The following is a 15,829-nucleotide window of genomic DNA, read 5'->3' on the forward strand; positions in this document are numbered from 1 at the left end:
ACCCAGTTCCACGTCTCAGATTTTGTCCTTCGTGTTTTAACGGATACAATGAAATGATTTGACAAAAATAGTTCTACGGTTCTGCTTCATCCACTCTGCGTGAGCTGTTTCGTGCCAGAAAAAAAAGAAGAAGAAGAAAAGTACTATTTGAAATGGCTATGGTCTTTCAAATTTCGATGTAATAGCTTATGTTGTAGAACTTACGTTTTTCAGATCACTATGGTTGGTCAGCTAAAATTGTCTATCAATCAAAACAAGTTTACGTACTTACGAACCTTCTGTAAATCAACATGATAGACCTTCTTAGCCAATGCTAAAAAACCATGGCTGTCTCCTAAATGACTCACAGAACGGATGTGAAATCAATTTAATACTGTAGTGATTCCATATATTCAAGCTTGCCATTCTTTGTTTTTTTTTTAATTCTAGATTTATTGTCTTTCAGGCACTGAGTACTCCATCAGAAGTTGGCAATTCTTGTGTTAACTGATGCGGTTACCGAAAGTTGATAATTCTGTCTTCGTAGACCGAAATTCGTAGCACGAACTATTTTAAGAAGAATGAAAATGCAAAAAAGAAAGATATGACCAATGTTCCAAAACTGTTGGCAACCGAGACGAGAGTTCGTTCACCAGCCCAGAGGGATTAATCAACGAATACTTATCAACGATAACTCTTACTTATGGTTAGTTCACGTGTACGAAAACTTTATGGTTTCCTTATAGGGCAAAAGGATATTTAACTTCAACTTTTTCAACAAATTCTATAAGATTGTTAAGAAAACCTTCTGTTTTACTTACCGCCTTCCACTAAAACAACCGTATTAGATTCCTTAAAAGAACTTAAGTTGAAAATATTTTTTCCTTTACGTAAATCCTTATAGGAATCTATTATATCTTGACCAAGGCCGTACCCAGGATTTTATTTTTGGGGGGGAATTTTTCGGGGTGGTACAAAAAAAAACTTTAAAAATGTATCAAAAATTTGTTCATATGCAATTTTTTTTACGTTTTTACGAGTCGGATAAACATTTTTTTGAGGGGGGGGGGGTCAAACCCCTAACCCCTCTGGGTGCGGCCTTGATCTGAACCGAACTAAGTTCGAGAAAATACAACACTTCTTCAGAAAAAATAAGATAATTTAGGAAAAGCCGCAACATTTCAGGTGAGGGAGAATCCTGGACACAAAGGCGATTGTATCTCTGAAATCTTAGCATAGTTTCCATGGAAAAAAAATGATTGCCGGGACCAAGTTACGGATAAATTAAAAATCATACCCCAATACATTAGGCGTGAGTATTTATGCATCATGCAAAACTTTTTTTCAGAAAGTGGGTCCCTTAGAATGCACTGCCTTTTCATTTATAATTAACATGAAACAGGAGTATTGAAAACGGCTAAAATTTTTATTTGATTGAAATCGCAGCTGCTAAAAAAAAATTGAGTTCACTTTCTCAAATCTGCATTTCCTTAACTGTTTAAGACTTATGAATACTTTGTCTTTCATGACATGCTTTAAAATTCGTATATTTTACCTTTTGGTACGATAAGATTCGTTACACGTGTTTAAATAACAGTTGAGTCGAAACAATTTTGGAATTATTTTTTTGTTTTTGTTTACAATCTTCTAAAAAGCTTTGTAATTATATCAGCATATTTTTTCTCAAAATCCAATAATAATGAAATACAGAACTGGTCTTATGTAAATATCTACCGTACACGTAAATAATTTCTTAGACCACATTGCATTTCCATTGATGACATGAAAATACTGAAAATGGGTAACATGTCTTGTGAAAAGTGCCGCTATCTTATTAAGTGTTCTAACCATTTTCAATAGTTTCATTTCATTTTAATTACAATTCAGAGTCCCCCCCTCCCATTTTGAGGTCTATTTAGGCTCTAGAAAATGGACAAAAACTTAATCAGAATATATGAATTTGAAGTATACCAAGCCCCAAGTGAACTAAAGGAAGGTACTGCAATTTCCCTAAGGTCAAAAACCTTTAGCATCAATATTCGTGACATCGACATTTTCAAATATATCAAGAACCAGGTATCTGAACCTGTAGGCCACGTATGGGAACTGTTCGGCTGACGACGGGCTTTGTTGAAGCGTGCGTACTTCACTGGTGATCGCGATTGAGATTTTATGCATCATGCTCTTGATATGTTGTCTGTTATCTTGTAATTTTTAGTCAATTTGTACAATGTTTCAGTTAGGTGAATGGGTGTTCCACGTACTTCGATCAAATAGTCTTAATTTTTTTTTCTCATGAGGCAATTTTAACGCTTATACAAGTACAACTTATCCCATTTGGATGAACTTTTTTACGGGAAATTCAACATTTCACTCAATTTTACCATAGTCATGAACATAATAATGAACGCCAGCTGAGACAAGGCCGGAACCCTCGCCCAGTGGATTCAATTGCGGGGGAATTACCCCCCCCCTCCCACAGTAGATTGTAGAAACACATTTTTTTTGTACGATGGCATCGTATTTTCGTTTAAAAATAGAATAAAACAAACAAAATTGCCTCGCTAGATATTGAAAAATGCAATCCCCCTCCCTATATTTCTGTAAATTGACGCCATTACTCTGGGCCCCTTAGTTTTGAAATGACAACTATTAAGTTGAGTCTGCTTTACCAGAAATGCAACGATTTCAATCAATCGTATGTTCCTTGGCCCCTCGATAACAAGGGCGGATGAAGGGGGTTTCGGTTAAAGACCCCTGACATGTCAGGATTTTTAAGTGTTTCTTAATTTATATTCTCTTTTAACATTATTAGTCTTTCGCCAAATGTGCCCTCCCCTTAAAAACCCCAAGCGAGTGTGCCTGTTGTAGGGATAAAATGTTCTAATTCTATTGACTTGTGCTGGAGTTAGAAGCCAAAAATTGTATGATATGGTTGTAATACATTAGAAAATAGCCCGTGTTAAAGACAATGAACGGGGAGAATGAAAATGTTATGGTGTAGATTACCAGACTTTTCAAATTAATACTTTGCAGACGTTTTAATTTGCTGAAATATATTAGCCTACTGACATAATTTTAACGATTTAGTTTTCTAATAGCCTTTATTTCTACTGAAGTTTTGGGTTTACGATTTAAAATATTATGATAAGAAGTTAAGAACAAAATAGAGCTTGACCTACTTCTTTTTTAGTATTCGAACATTGATGAGTGAAGTGAATGTTTTAAAATTGGAGTCGGAGATGTACTTTCGTCATTGCCTAGCCAAAGATTGGACTGAATAACTCACACAGCAGTAGGTGTTCTCCTAAGCGCGTCTTCGAGCCACCGCTTGCGCCTGGAATGAAATGACTCACTGTAGATGATATCGTTACTTATAATAACCAAACATGATTAATTGTTAATTATGTGTATATTATATATATATGTAAAGTGGGATCGATTATGTGACAAACGAAAAAATTCACCTTCGCTACAACTTGTGTACGTTGTCCTCCTATATCCACCCCATGTGCTTTGTGTTGTTGTAAAAATGGCGGTTTTGAGAAATTGTGAATTTTGAATAAATTAGGCCCACTTTTTCTAGGCTGAAGGTGTAAATTAGTTTTGAAAGTACTTTTATAACATAGAAGAATAGTTATAGTGTACTTTGCTGTTGATTTAAGCTGTTTTCTTGGTTATAGCCAGGAATTAAGTAATGGCTGATATTTTGAATAAGAAAAAGGATGTGTATATGAAAGAAAAAACATCGTTTTTGAAGGAATTACAAAGCTTTCATGATAATAAAGGGTAAGTTTTACTCCAATCTTATTGATTTCCTCATTGTAAAGGGATAGTGGGCCTATTCCTGAGCTGAATGAATTCCTAGGCCTAGTCCATTTTTAAATGGGCTAAGTATGCCCCCAGGTCCACCAGTTGTTTATGCCTGCTCTCGAATCTAGGCATAATAGCAGTAGCTCGTAGCTTGTTTTAAGTTCTAGCATGTGTGCATTGAACCATAGCCAAGGTTACCTAGGGTAGGTAGGCTAGGGCCTAGGCTAGTCTAAAATTCTAGGATATTAGGCTAGCTTTTCACCAGGCATATCTTGGAAACTTGTTGAGCTACGCTTGGGCTACATGAATAAAACTTTTAGGAATAGACCTAGCCTAAAGTAGGAGTGCAAAGGAGAGCCACAAAGGCAGTATCTAAGATGAGAGACAAGCCTTACGATGAACATTTAAAGGAGCTTAAATTATCTACACTGGTTTACCAATGATGAAGAGCTGATAAGCTGTGCTTATGACACATAAGCTATTTCACAAGACCCCCCCCCCCAATTCATTTGCCTATATCCCAAAATATTGACACTGACAGGAGGGGACATTCAAAGAAGCTGTTTAAACCATCTGTCAAAACTCAACATGAACAGCAGTTTTTCTCCTGCCGTGTGGTAAACCCCTGTAATAGTCTGTCATATAAAACAGTCTCAGCACCCAATAATGAAGTGTTCAAGAAGTCATTGGATGTTGAATGGAATGGTGTTCCCTGGAAGTAGCAGCTGGATACATTTGATGTTTAACCATTCACATCATCAAGTGTAGAGCATGTAACAGATCATGATGGATCTTAATTTGCTCCAAGTGCAAATTAAGGTAAAGTCAACTGTAGGAACTGTAATACAGAACACAGAGTGTTTCCCAGGCTTCTAGCTAGGCTATATTCTTAGCCAAATTTGAGTTTTTATTCAAAATTAATCACAGGGAATGTTTTCATAGAACCTTTTAAACTGATTGTCAAAACTGTTTACTAAACTATTCTCAAAGGAAGGATGAGGAGGTCAATATAGCCCTTGTCCCATGGATGCTAGCAGATGGTCCCATGTCTATGAAACAGGAAGACCTTAAGATATGTGTGACACTTCTCTGTATGTTGTCTTCTGAATTAAACATGATAGCACTGGATAGCTAAAGGTCTTTTGAAAGAAACATTATAAACCAAAAATAGTAGTGCCATTTGATTCCCTCTTTGAGGCTGCTGTGAAATATAATATTTGCTTTTCTGAAAATGCAGCCCCCCTAATGGTTCCAGATATAGCTTCAGGCTATATACAGAACTAAAAGAAAACAACTAAAATAGTGAAGTTCCTACTTTATAATATGCAGCTTGTTTCTATTAATCAATTATATGTTTCCTTCCATTGTTGTCCTTACTTTTAAATAATATACTTATTCAAATTATCTGAATTCTTTTGCAATCAGAATAGGCATAGGCTGATGCTTATGACAAGTCAGGAATACAACTACCAATTAAGAAAGAAATATAAAGCATCAAGAGATGAAAAATAAACAGAGGAATGTATTATTTAGGGGGAATTGGCAGAAAAGCAAATATTATATTTAGAAAGAGGGTCAAATCATGATTCTCTTGTTGTTTCATAGAATTTTCTTCAGAAGAGCCATTAAAATTCAGTGTTGCTCTGAACCTTATAATAACAAATGAGTTGTACAATTCAACACCATGTTCAAACATAATGGTTACTACCAGGACAACTACATCCCAGTCCCCCATCTAATGTGCCCATATGCAGCCATGAACTATGTGTGCAATCTAATGAGTTTGCTGGTCTGCCATATTTTCTTTAGCTTACTTACAGGATCCTCAGTGCCATTAAACAGTGTTCACATGCATGTCTAGCTAGAAGGTATCTGGCTGGAAACCAATGTATAGCAAATTACCATTCATAAGAAGAATTCAGTGCTTTGCTGAAACTACAAATTTCATTTCAAAGAGATTACAGTTGTCACTTTTAGCCAATCAAGAGAGCTTATGTGGGCAAAACTTTCAAATTGTAATCCCTATTTTTACTGTCACAAGATAATGGTTGAAACAAGCCAACAATTACCTTAGTGTACTTCACTATTATCTATGGTTTTGTATATTTGCCTAAAATGAAAAAAAAACAATGGGAATACAAAATTAAATTTCAGTTTAAAAATGTAGGCCTAAACATAGATGATGAAAATAGTGGAACTGGACACATTCTGATTGGCTGTAATCAAAAATCCTAGACTTTAAGTTCTAGACTCTGGAACTGGGTGCTTACCTGTAACTTGTCTAGCCAAGCACTGAATTTTACTTGTGAATAGTAGTTGTTTAGACATTGATGTCTGGCCAGACACATGTCTAGACACAGAATTCTAGCTAGACATGCATGTGAACACCACTTTAGGGACATGTCCATTAGGTGCAGTACCATTAAACATTAGGGACATGTATATGATTATTTTACCATCAAAAGTTGCTGAAAATTATTAACCCATCAGCATGACTTCAGCAGTTGTTAAGGTTCTTGAAAGAACAATCAATTCTGCAGTTGTTAAACACCCTGAAGCAAACAGTGTTTTACTCAGTTCACAACATGTCTTTTGTTCTGGAAGATCTGTTGACACCAATCTCCTCAAATCGTATGATCACATCACCAAGTTGCTTGATATTGGGGTGCCTGCTGACATTATACTGCTTGACTTTTCTAAAGTTTTTGACAAAGTGTGTCACAATTGGCTTGCAATTAAATTATGCACAGTAAAGCTTCAAGAGAAATCCCTGCTCTGGATCCTTGATTTTCTTTTTTTGCATAATCAGTGTGTTCAGTTATTTGATGACTCTGGTAGTTGTATTCTTTCTTCCTCAACATATGTTCTGAGTGGAGTTCCTCAGGGGAGTGTCTTGGGTCCTACACTATTTAATATCTTCATCAATGATGCTCCTTCCATTATCAGCAGTAAATCAACTCTTTATGTAGATGACCTGAAGTTTATTGGACCAGCTTTGTCCTGTGAAGATCATGCCTTGCTACAAAATAATCTTCAACTGCTGGGTCAATGGGCTGAGGCCTGACTTCTTGAATTCAATTTTGCCAAGTGCCATATCATTCACTTTGGCAAACTGAATCCCCGTTGCTCTTATTTTTTCTTAGGTCACCCACTCTCCTCTGTAAATAATGAGCAAGATCTTGGTGTCGCTATTGATAATGAACTAAAATTCAGCACTCATGCTAAGAGGTCTGCTGCTGGGGCTAGTCTGACCTTGGTACTGATTAAGCATACTATTTCCTCTTGTTCCCCTAAAGTCTTCAGTCTTCTTTATAAGGGACTTGTGTGTCCTAAGTTTGAAGTTGGAATGTCTCTTGCCTCTCCAAATGTTCAGAAAGATGTGCAGAGACATTCTACTAAAGTGATATCTGACATGCAAGAGCTTTTCTACCCTGTAAGACTATCAAAGCTGAATCTCCCTAAACTTGTTTACAGGAGAAATAGAGGGGATGTTATTTTAGCCTTTAAGTTATTGAGGGCTAATATTCTTCCAGCATTACTGTTGGTACCAATTCAAAAACTAGATGTCATCACCTGAAACCTGTCTAGCAGTCTACAATTTCTATATTCTGTACTCAATTCTTCTCAACACCTATTGCCAATAATTGGAACAAACTATCTAATGAAACAGTTACTGCCAAATCCATTGATGTTTTTAAACAAAGGCTAGATGCTGAGTGGTCCTGCAGAGAGTGTAAACTCAATTGGGATGCTATCAAAGATGGAACAGCACCTGGTCACCAGCAAACCTGCATACAACTAGTCATCATTTCAGAGCTCTACAAGGAGAAATCCTTAGGTTGCTCCTAGCGGCAATTTAAGGTAATAAAATCAGCTAAGTTTTACCTGTAGTCTAGGGCTATATCTGGCCCAGCAAACAGTCTTTGGCAATTATGTCAATGATGTGGTCACAAGTTACCTCTAGATATAGCATGAAAACAGTTTGTTGACAAAGATACCTTTCTGGGCTAGCATTTTTACAGTAGATTCATTTGTGAGGGTGTCAGTCACCTAGCATATAATTTTTTCAAGTTCAGGAAAAGTCAATGCCTTGGAGTCTAGAGTAGGCAGAGACTGAAAGTCTTATCCACTTAGCCCAGCAACTTTCTAACATAGGGAAAAACTGTCATCTCCAAATTTCAGTTGACCATATATGCTAAAATAAGTGAGCACAGCCTAAAGATAACTCTGGACTAATTGTGTTAATGAAGCCAATAATTATTTGTATATGGTCAAAAATTTAAAAGTGTGTGTGGCCCAACTGTTTGCTAACTTGGACCTTTATTGTGCTTCCCAAACAGTGATACTTGCACCTGTCAGGAAGGGATATAGATTAAACTTTTAGGACACGCTATCTGTATGCTAGAGTGTATTTTTGATAATCTGATCTATCACAGTAAATTCATGCATCAGAGCCTTTTTATTGATGAGCTACAGATTATGATAATCATTCAGAAATCGAACAGACTGCAATCTTTATTATGAAATGATGGCTCAGGCTTCATCTAAATCATGACCCTTAGATCTTGAGATGGATTCTGGCATGCACTTTGGAGTGATTTGAGTCCATGTTGGCCCAGATATTAATTTAATAGAAATCAGTATTACAATATGCCTGGTCTAAGATATTGGAGCCACTGAAGCCAAACTATGACTAAGGCATTTCTTTGAGCAAAAATGCGCTAGAGGTACAATTTTCGACAAAATATTCGATTTTAAAGATATGTTTATCCAAACAAAACAAAACATCCAAATAGCACAAACGCCCCCATTTGGCAGCCTTTGTAGAAATGATTTGCAGTTCCTGTAGCCTCATTGTCATTTTGTGCTTTTTGACAAAGTAGGCATCAATTCAACAAAAAAAATACAAGAAAAATAGCGTTTTAATCAGGACAATATTTCTTATTGACTGATTTTCATTTGCTTTCTCTGTAAAATGTCAGATGAAAACTGGTCTGAAGGAGCAGATTTTATATGGAAGGACAGTATTGTTGGTTTTTACTAATATTTAATGAATTAATCAACCACTTTTTTGTCATTTACTTCTTTATTTGTCAAAAAACTCATATAGCAGCCTTAGTAGCACTTTCATGAGAGAGGCCCAATGCCCCTTTCATAGGTGTAAGGGGGCCCAGCTCATCGAAGTTTTGAAATCGGTTAAATAAGTGAAATCATCATTTGGAAGATGGCCTTGAACTGGTCCCTAAGGTTAAAAAAAATTCCCAAAGTAGTGCAACAACATAAAAATTTAAATTAAAAAAACTTGGCGAAATATTTTCCTCTTCTGTTTTGTCCCCTATAGATCAATCTTGGCTTTTGCCCTCCATCTGCCCCCAAAGAGAAATTTGAAGCCATGTCCGAGGATAAGCATTGGCAAACTACACCAAACATGACGGATAGGCCATCAACTAAAGTTAATTATTCCTTTTACTCAGCCTTTTAAATGAAGAGATTGCATCCAGAGCCATTCAAGGGGAGAGGGGGTGGCTGGGTCAAGCTGTCCCAGGTGCTTTGGCTGGGAGGTTGACCACTTTGATCATTTTTTTCACTTAAATTTGGCTTTTTCTGCTTATATTTGAGTTGGGAAGAGGGCGCTGTAATTAATTTTTCCATGGGCACCACCAATCCTAGGAATGGCTCTGATTGCATCATGTTACTATTTTTTATTAAATAAGATTAATATTAAATTGACTAAGAAGTACGTTTAATATTGCGTGAGAAAGTTTTTCCATTTAATATTGAATGAGAAAGTTTTTTCAGTATTAAATGAGGAATAAAAAACATAATGGTCTTCCCCACTTTTCATGGCAAAATTATATGAAATATGATCATTCCTGATAGTGAAGAAATTAAATCTTTAGATTTAACCTCTATTTGGGACACAAGAACAGACTAAGAAATGTACTTAGTATTTAATTGATGCAATAGTCCAGAAGCTATGATTAAAAAAAATCCAACAAGTTACCATATGTTATAAGGTTCACTTGCTATTCAAGCTCTTTGTCATTATGCATTATGGAATATACAAGAAGTTCAAACTTACTTTCCTTCAATCATAAAGATGTACCAATTATCTAGAGCATAGATCGGCAACATTTTGTTGTTTAAGGGCCAAAATTTTACTTGGGGCTATTACACGGGTCACACCTAGACCTAGGTCACATGTCCTTACACTGTAATGTAGTATTATAGGTATACTATAATGATTAGAATATATCTACAACATTTATATACGGATATTTAGGTTTAAAAATAAAACGCTTTATGTATATTTCTACGACATTTATTGTAGACAGTCGAGATTCTTGTCCAGAAAACTTTTTAAACTGGCGGTGAGTAAACCCATTTTTTCTTATAAATTAATATAACCAAAACTTTAATATTAATAACTCAAAACGAACAGGAATTACAATAAATAACTGAGTCAAACTCAAAATGAGCAGAAATTAACATGAGTTGGGCTCAAAACCCCTATGCCTTCCCAAGGCCAGAACATAATTTGCACTTTGCTGAAAATTTATAATTTTTTTTTTACTTTTACTTCTTTAATAAATCAAATAATATTAATATTTTGATTACTCAGTATGAAGTATGTATATTAAACTGACAATTCACATTCATTTGTATTTTCTCAGTAAAGTGCAAATTATGTTCTCGCCTTATGAAGGTATAGGGGTTTTGAGCCCAAATCATGTTAATGCTCGTTTTGAGTTTGACTCGGTTATTTATTGTAATTTCTGTTGATTTTGGGTATCATTCATATATAGATGCTGATTTGTGGTAGTTTTACGCTTGGTAGATTATTTGATTTTATTTTTGATCATTTTTGGTTTAAAGAAGTTATTTAATTTTCTGTGAAAAACTTATTTTTTAGACAAAGTTTTTTTTAATTAATTTCTATACGTTTTATATTGACACAGTCTTTCCAGGGAAAAAGAAAATAATACTTTAAATCTTTTCGTTTTTTAAAACTTTATAGTTTGTCCTGCTATTTTTATGCTGAAGAAAAGTTTTCAGCAATTTTTAACAACATACACCCTTTTAAAAATCTGGACACAAATTGTAGTGCTTAATTTAGTTTCATACCTCCTCTAGTTGACCTGAAATGGAAAAATTGATACCCTTCGCAAAAACATCTGTTTACTTTCTTTGATAGCGTGGATACGCTAACGCTATTTTGATTTGGTTAAAATTTATGAGCAGAAGTAGCCCTGAAAGTTTGAATATAATATCCTGATTTGTTCTTGGGATACTGCTGAGATGCCTTATTGTTAATTAGCATTAACACAGTCCATTTTGATTTAATCTTAAGGCAAAATTTAGTTTTTAAACATAATGGGCAAATGGGAGGGTGGGCGTGGTAGGGGGATTAGTTGCCCTCCAATCACTTTCGACTATTAAAAAGGGCATCAACCTTTTCTATTTTCAATCGAATGAGTCTTTTTCGAAGTTCCTGCGACAGCTCCTTTGATACGAAGAGCCCTGGTCTAAAAAAAATAATACATTGTACCCACATCGATCTTTACTATAAAACTGTCAAGCCTTCCGATCACTTTCGACTATTAAAAATGACACTAGGCCTTTCGATTTCCAATCGAATGAGCCCTTTTTGAGTTTCTACGATAACGCTTTCTATAAACACTTTATATGCCCCCAAGGTATAAATTACAACCCTTACTCTAAGGGCTATGAGGGGGGTTGTCATCCTCAAAGACCTAATTTCCGGAACTTTCAACTACGTTAAACAAAATGGCTATCTCAAAATTTTGATTGGATGTGTTTGCGGAAATGGTGGGCGTGAGAGGGGCGTTATTTGCTCTCCAATCACTTTCGACTATTAAAAAAGGCACTAACCCTTTCAATTTCCAATCAAGTGAGCCCTTTTGAAGTTTCTAGGACAATGCTTTCAATAAAAACCTCATATGTCCCCAGGGCATAACTTACAACCCTTGCCCTGAAGGCTGTGGGGGTTGTCATCCTCAGAGACCTAATTTCCAGAACTTTATACTATGTTGAATAAAATGGACATCTGCAAAATTTGATTCGTTGTGTTTTGGGGAATGGTGCGCGTGAGAGGGGGGTTAGTTACACTCTAATCACTTTCGACTATTAAAAAGGGTACTAGTCCTCTCAATTTCCAATTGAATGAGCCCCTTTTGAAATATTTAGGACTATGCTATCTGTAAAAATATTATATTTCCCCAGGGCATAACTTACAACCTTTGCCCTGGGGGCTCTGGGGGGTTTGTCATCCTCAAATACATAATTTCCAGAACTTTCAACTACGCTGAACAAAAGTTTTATGTGAAAACTTAGATCGGATGGGGTTTGGGACTTAGGGGGTATAAGAGAGGGGGGTTAATTACTCTCCACTCACTTTCAACTATTAAAAAGGGCACTGATCCTTTCAATTTCCGATCAAATGAGCCCTTTCTGAAATTTCTGCAACAACTTTCTATATAAACCTTATATGCCCCCAGGGCATAGCTTACAACCCTTGCACTAAGGGCTCTGAGGGGGTTGTCATCCTGTAAAGACCTAATTTCCAGAACTTAATAACTACGTTGAACAAATTGGATATCTCAAAATTTCGATTGGATGTGTTTGTGGAAATGGTGGGCGTGAGAGGTGGGTTAGTTGCCCTTCAATCACTTTTGACTATTAAAAAGGGCAGTCGCCCTTTCAATTTCCAATCGAATGAGCCCCTTTTGAAGTTTCAACAACATAGCTTTCTGTAAAAACCTTATATACCCCTAGGGCATAATTTACAACCTTTGCCTTGAGGGCTGTGGGGGGAGTGGTTGTCATCCTTAAAGACCTAATTTCCAAAACTTTCAACTACGTTGAATAAAATGGCTATCTGAAAATTTTGATTGGATGTGTTTGGGGAAAAGGTGGGCGTAAGAGGGGGGAGGTAGTTACCATCAAATCACTTTCGACTATTAAAAAGGGGACTAGTCCTTTGAATTTCCAATCGAATAAGTCCTTTTTCAAGTTTCTACGGCGAAGATTTCAATGAAAACCTTATATGCCCCAGGACATAACTTATAACATAACTTTAAAAAGAGGTAAACTGCCAACAGATTGCTCTTCTTACCGTCCAGTTTCTGTTTCTTGCAATATTAGCAAGGTCTTCGAGTATATTCTTTTACCTAATCTAACTCAAAATACTTCTTTCTTTGGCGAAAATCAACTTGGTTTCAGACCTGGTGTGGGGTGCCAACATGCTCATCGTGTCCTTTCTTCTATTCTACTTTCTAATTCTTCTAAGGGTAAAGGCGTATATCTCTGTACACTTGATCTTTCAAAGGCTTTTGATTCTGTTGTTCACAACCAGCTTTTCTTTTCTTTGGCTTTTTCTGGTGTTAATTTTTCGGTTATTTACCTTCTACGGTTTTGGTATTCTAATTCTTACCTCCGCCTGAAATCTTCTCCAGAAACAACTATTAAAGTGCTTCGTGGTGTTAGGCAGGGAGGTGTTTTATCACCACTCCTATTCAAAATTTTCATTTCTACGGTTTTCGAAGACATCCCGGGTATATATTATTCTAGCTCGATTGATATTTCTTTCAGTGCATATGTCTGGAGTGTCCTGCTGAATAGACATTCTGCGTAGTCTCTTTATGTGACGTCTTCTTTAGTGTCTACCTATCTTCAAAAGATTGGTCTATCCTTGAATCTTGATATGTGTTAATTCTTATATTATAATCTTTCCTTATCTACTTCTCTGGTATGTAATGAATTTTCTGTACTTTCTGTCTCTTCCTTTCGCTGGCTTGGTATTACTGTTTCTAATTCTCTAGCTCTCTTTCGTAAACAGATCGTTGCTAATTCAGTAAGAAAAATTCAGTTCAGTTATTCAAAAATTGTAGCAAACCGTGGAAAATATAACAGAAGGGCTCTTGGCCGCTTATTCTCGACTTTTTCTGATCATTCTGTGCTTTATTTTTCGGGTGTTCATTCTGTTCTTAAGCTAAAGGATTTAAATAAGATTAAAGTTACATATTTCAAATTTTGCAAATTTCTTCTTTCTCTGCCGCCATGGACTAGAAATCGGTATCTAGTTAAAAGTTTCTATGTTATGGACACAGTTTATATAATTATCCAGTATGATCTTTCCCTATCTCACCCATTATAAAAACCCGGACCAAGGTGCGAGTGCTCCAGAGAACGTTTTTGCATAGAAACATAGGCGGCATCAGATCTTTTCACGGGTAGACAAGTCAGGCTGTGATCTAATCGGAAACAAGTGGAAACCCGCTATTACGAATAATGCACTTTGTTGGAAACAATCGGAAACAGACCAACCCGCTAATGCAGAAAGAAGTGGGAGGAGCTTTTTGTTCGCACCGAGAACGAAGACCAGAAATGATATGCGATAAGCTTACTGGATAATTATATGAACTGTGGTTATGGATGTAACTCAAAAGCTCGGTGACCTACCCAAAAAGCTTTCTGCTGATGCATTTTATAATATTGGCCCTGATCACGGTCTTTTACAGTTCTTTTCTTAGTTTAATTTAATTGCTTGTGTTTGTTGATGTTCTTTTTTGTTTTTCTTTTTTATTATTATGTTTATACTCCACTTGTACTACTTGTTATCATGTAGTTGTGGGTAATAAATGATTGATTGATTGATAATCCTTACCCTGAAGACTGTGGGGGAGTGTCCTTCTCAAAGGTATAATTTCAAGAACTTTAAACTGCGTGGAATAAAATGGCTATCTCAAAATTTTGATTGGATGTGTTTGGGGACATGGTGGGCTTGGAAGGGGTGTTAGTTGCCTTCCAATCACTTTCGACTATTAAAAAGGTTATTAGCAATTTCAATTTCCAATCGAATGAGCCCTTTTTGAAGTTTCTACGACAACGCTTTCTATAAAAACCTTATATGCCCTAGGGCATAACTTACAACCCTTGCCCTGAGGGCTATCATCCTCAAAGACCTAATTTCCAGAACTTTCTACTACGTTGAACAAAATGGCTATCTGTAAATTTTGATTGGATGTGTTTGGGGGAAGTGTGGGCGTGAGAGGGGGGTTAGTTACTCTCCAATCACTTTTGACTATTAAAAAGGACACTAGCCCTCTCAATTTCCAATTGAATGAACTCGATTTGAAATATTTAAAACAACGCTATTTATAAAAACCTTATATGCCCCCAGAACATAACTCACAATCCTTGCCCTGAGAGCTCTGGGGGGTTTGTCATCCTCAATTACATAATATCCAGAACTTTTCGCAACGTTGAACAAAATGGCTATCTCTAAAATTTGATTGAATGTGTTTTGGCCAATGCTGCGCGTGAGAGGGGGGTTAGTTACTCTCCACTCACTTTTGACTATGAAAAAGGGCACTAATCCTTTCAATTTCCAATCAAATGAGCGCTTTTTGAAATTTCTACAACAACTTTCTATATAGAGCTTATATGCACCCAGGGCATAACTTACACTCCTTGCACTAAGGGCTCTGAGGGGGTTATCATTCTAAAAGACCTAATTTCCAGAACTTTCAACAACGTTGAATGAAATGGCTGTTTAAAAATTTTGATTGGATAAGTTTGGGGAAAAGGTGGGCGTAAGAGGGGGGGGGGGAGTTGCCCTCAAATCACTTTCGACTATTAAAAAGGGCACTAGCCCTTTGAATTTCCAATCAAATGAGTCCTTTTTCAAGTTTCTATGGTGAAGATTTCAATAAAAACCTTATATGCCCCTGGGCATAACTTATAACCCTTACCCTGAAGACTGCGGGGGAATGTCCTGCTCAAGGGTATAATTTCAAGAACTTTAAACTGCGTGGAATAAAATGACTATCTCAAAATTTGATTGGATGTGTTTGGGGACATGGTGGGCGTGGAAGGGGTGTTAGTTACCTTCCAATCACTTTCGACTATTAAAAAGGACATTAGCCCTTTCAATTTCCAATCGAATGAACTCTTTTTGAACTTTCTACGACAAAGCTCTCTATAAAAACCTTATATGCCCCAGGGCATAACTTAC

General features: G+C 36.3%; 1 protein-coding gene across 2 annotated transcripts in view; it reads left to right on the top strand.

Moving 5' to 3' along the window:
• Window positions 1–3,256: 3,256 nt before the first annotated feature.
• Window positions 3,257–15,829, top strand: part of Bap170 (Brahma associated protein 170kD) — a 105,493-nt gene continuing 92,920 nt past the window's right edge. Inside the window, exon 1 of one of the 2 annotated variants that reach the window (XM_089088265.1) lies at window positions 3,257–3,768. In XM_089088265.1, the coding sequence (XP_088944391.1) occupies window positions 3,677–3,768 (92 nt within the window). In that variant the 5' untranslated portion in view covers window positions 3,257–3,676. The remainder of the gene's footprint in view (window positions 3,769–15,829) is intronic. The other variant, XM_089088266.1, reaches the window with a different exon arrangement.

Source organism: Artemia sp. Qi Xiang Cuo, chromosome 4 (genome assembly GCF_049724085.1).
Source record: "Artemia sp. Qi Xiang Cuo chromosome 4, ASM4972408v1, whole genome shotgun sequence".
Lineage (NCBI taxonomy): Eukaryota > Metazoa > Arthropoda > Branchiopoda > Anostraca > Artemiidae > Artemia > Artemia sp. Qi Xiang Cuo.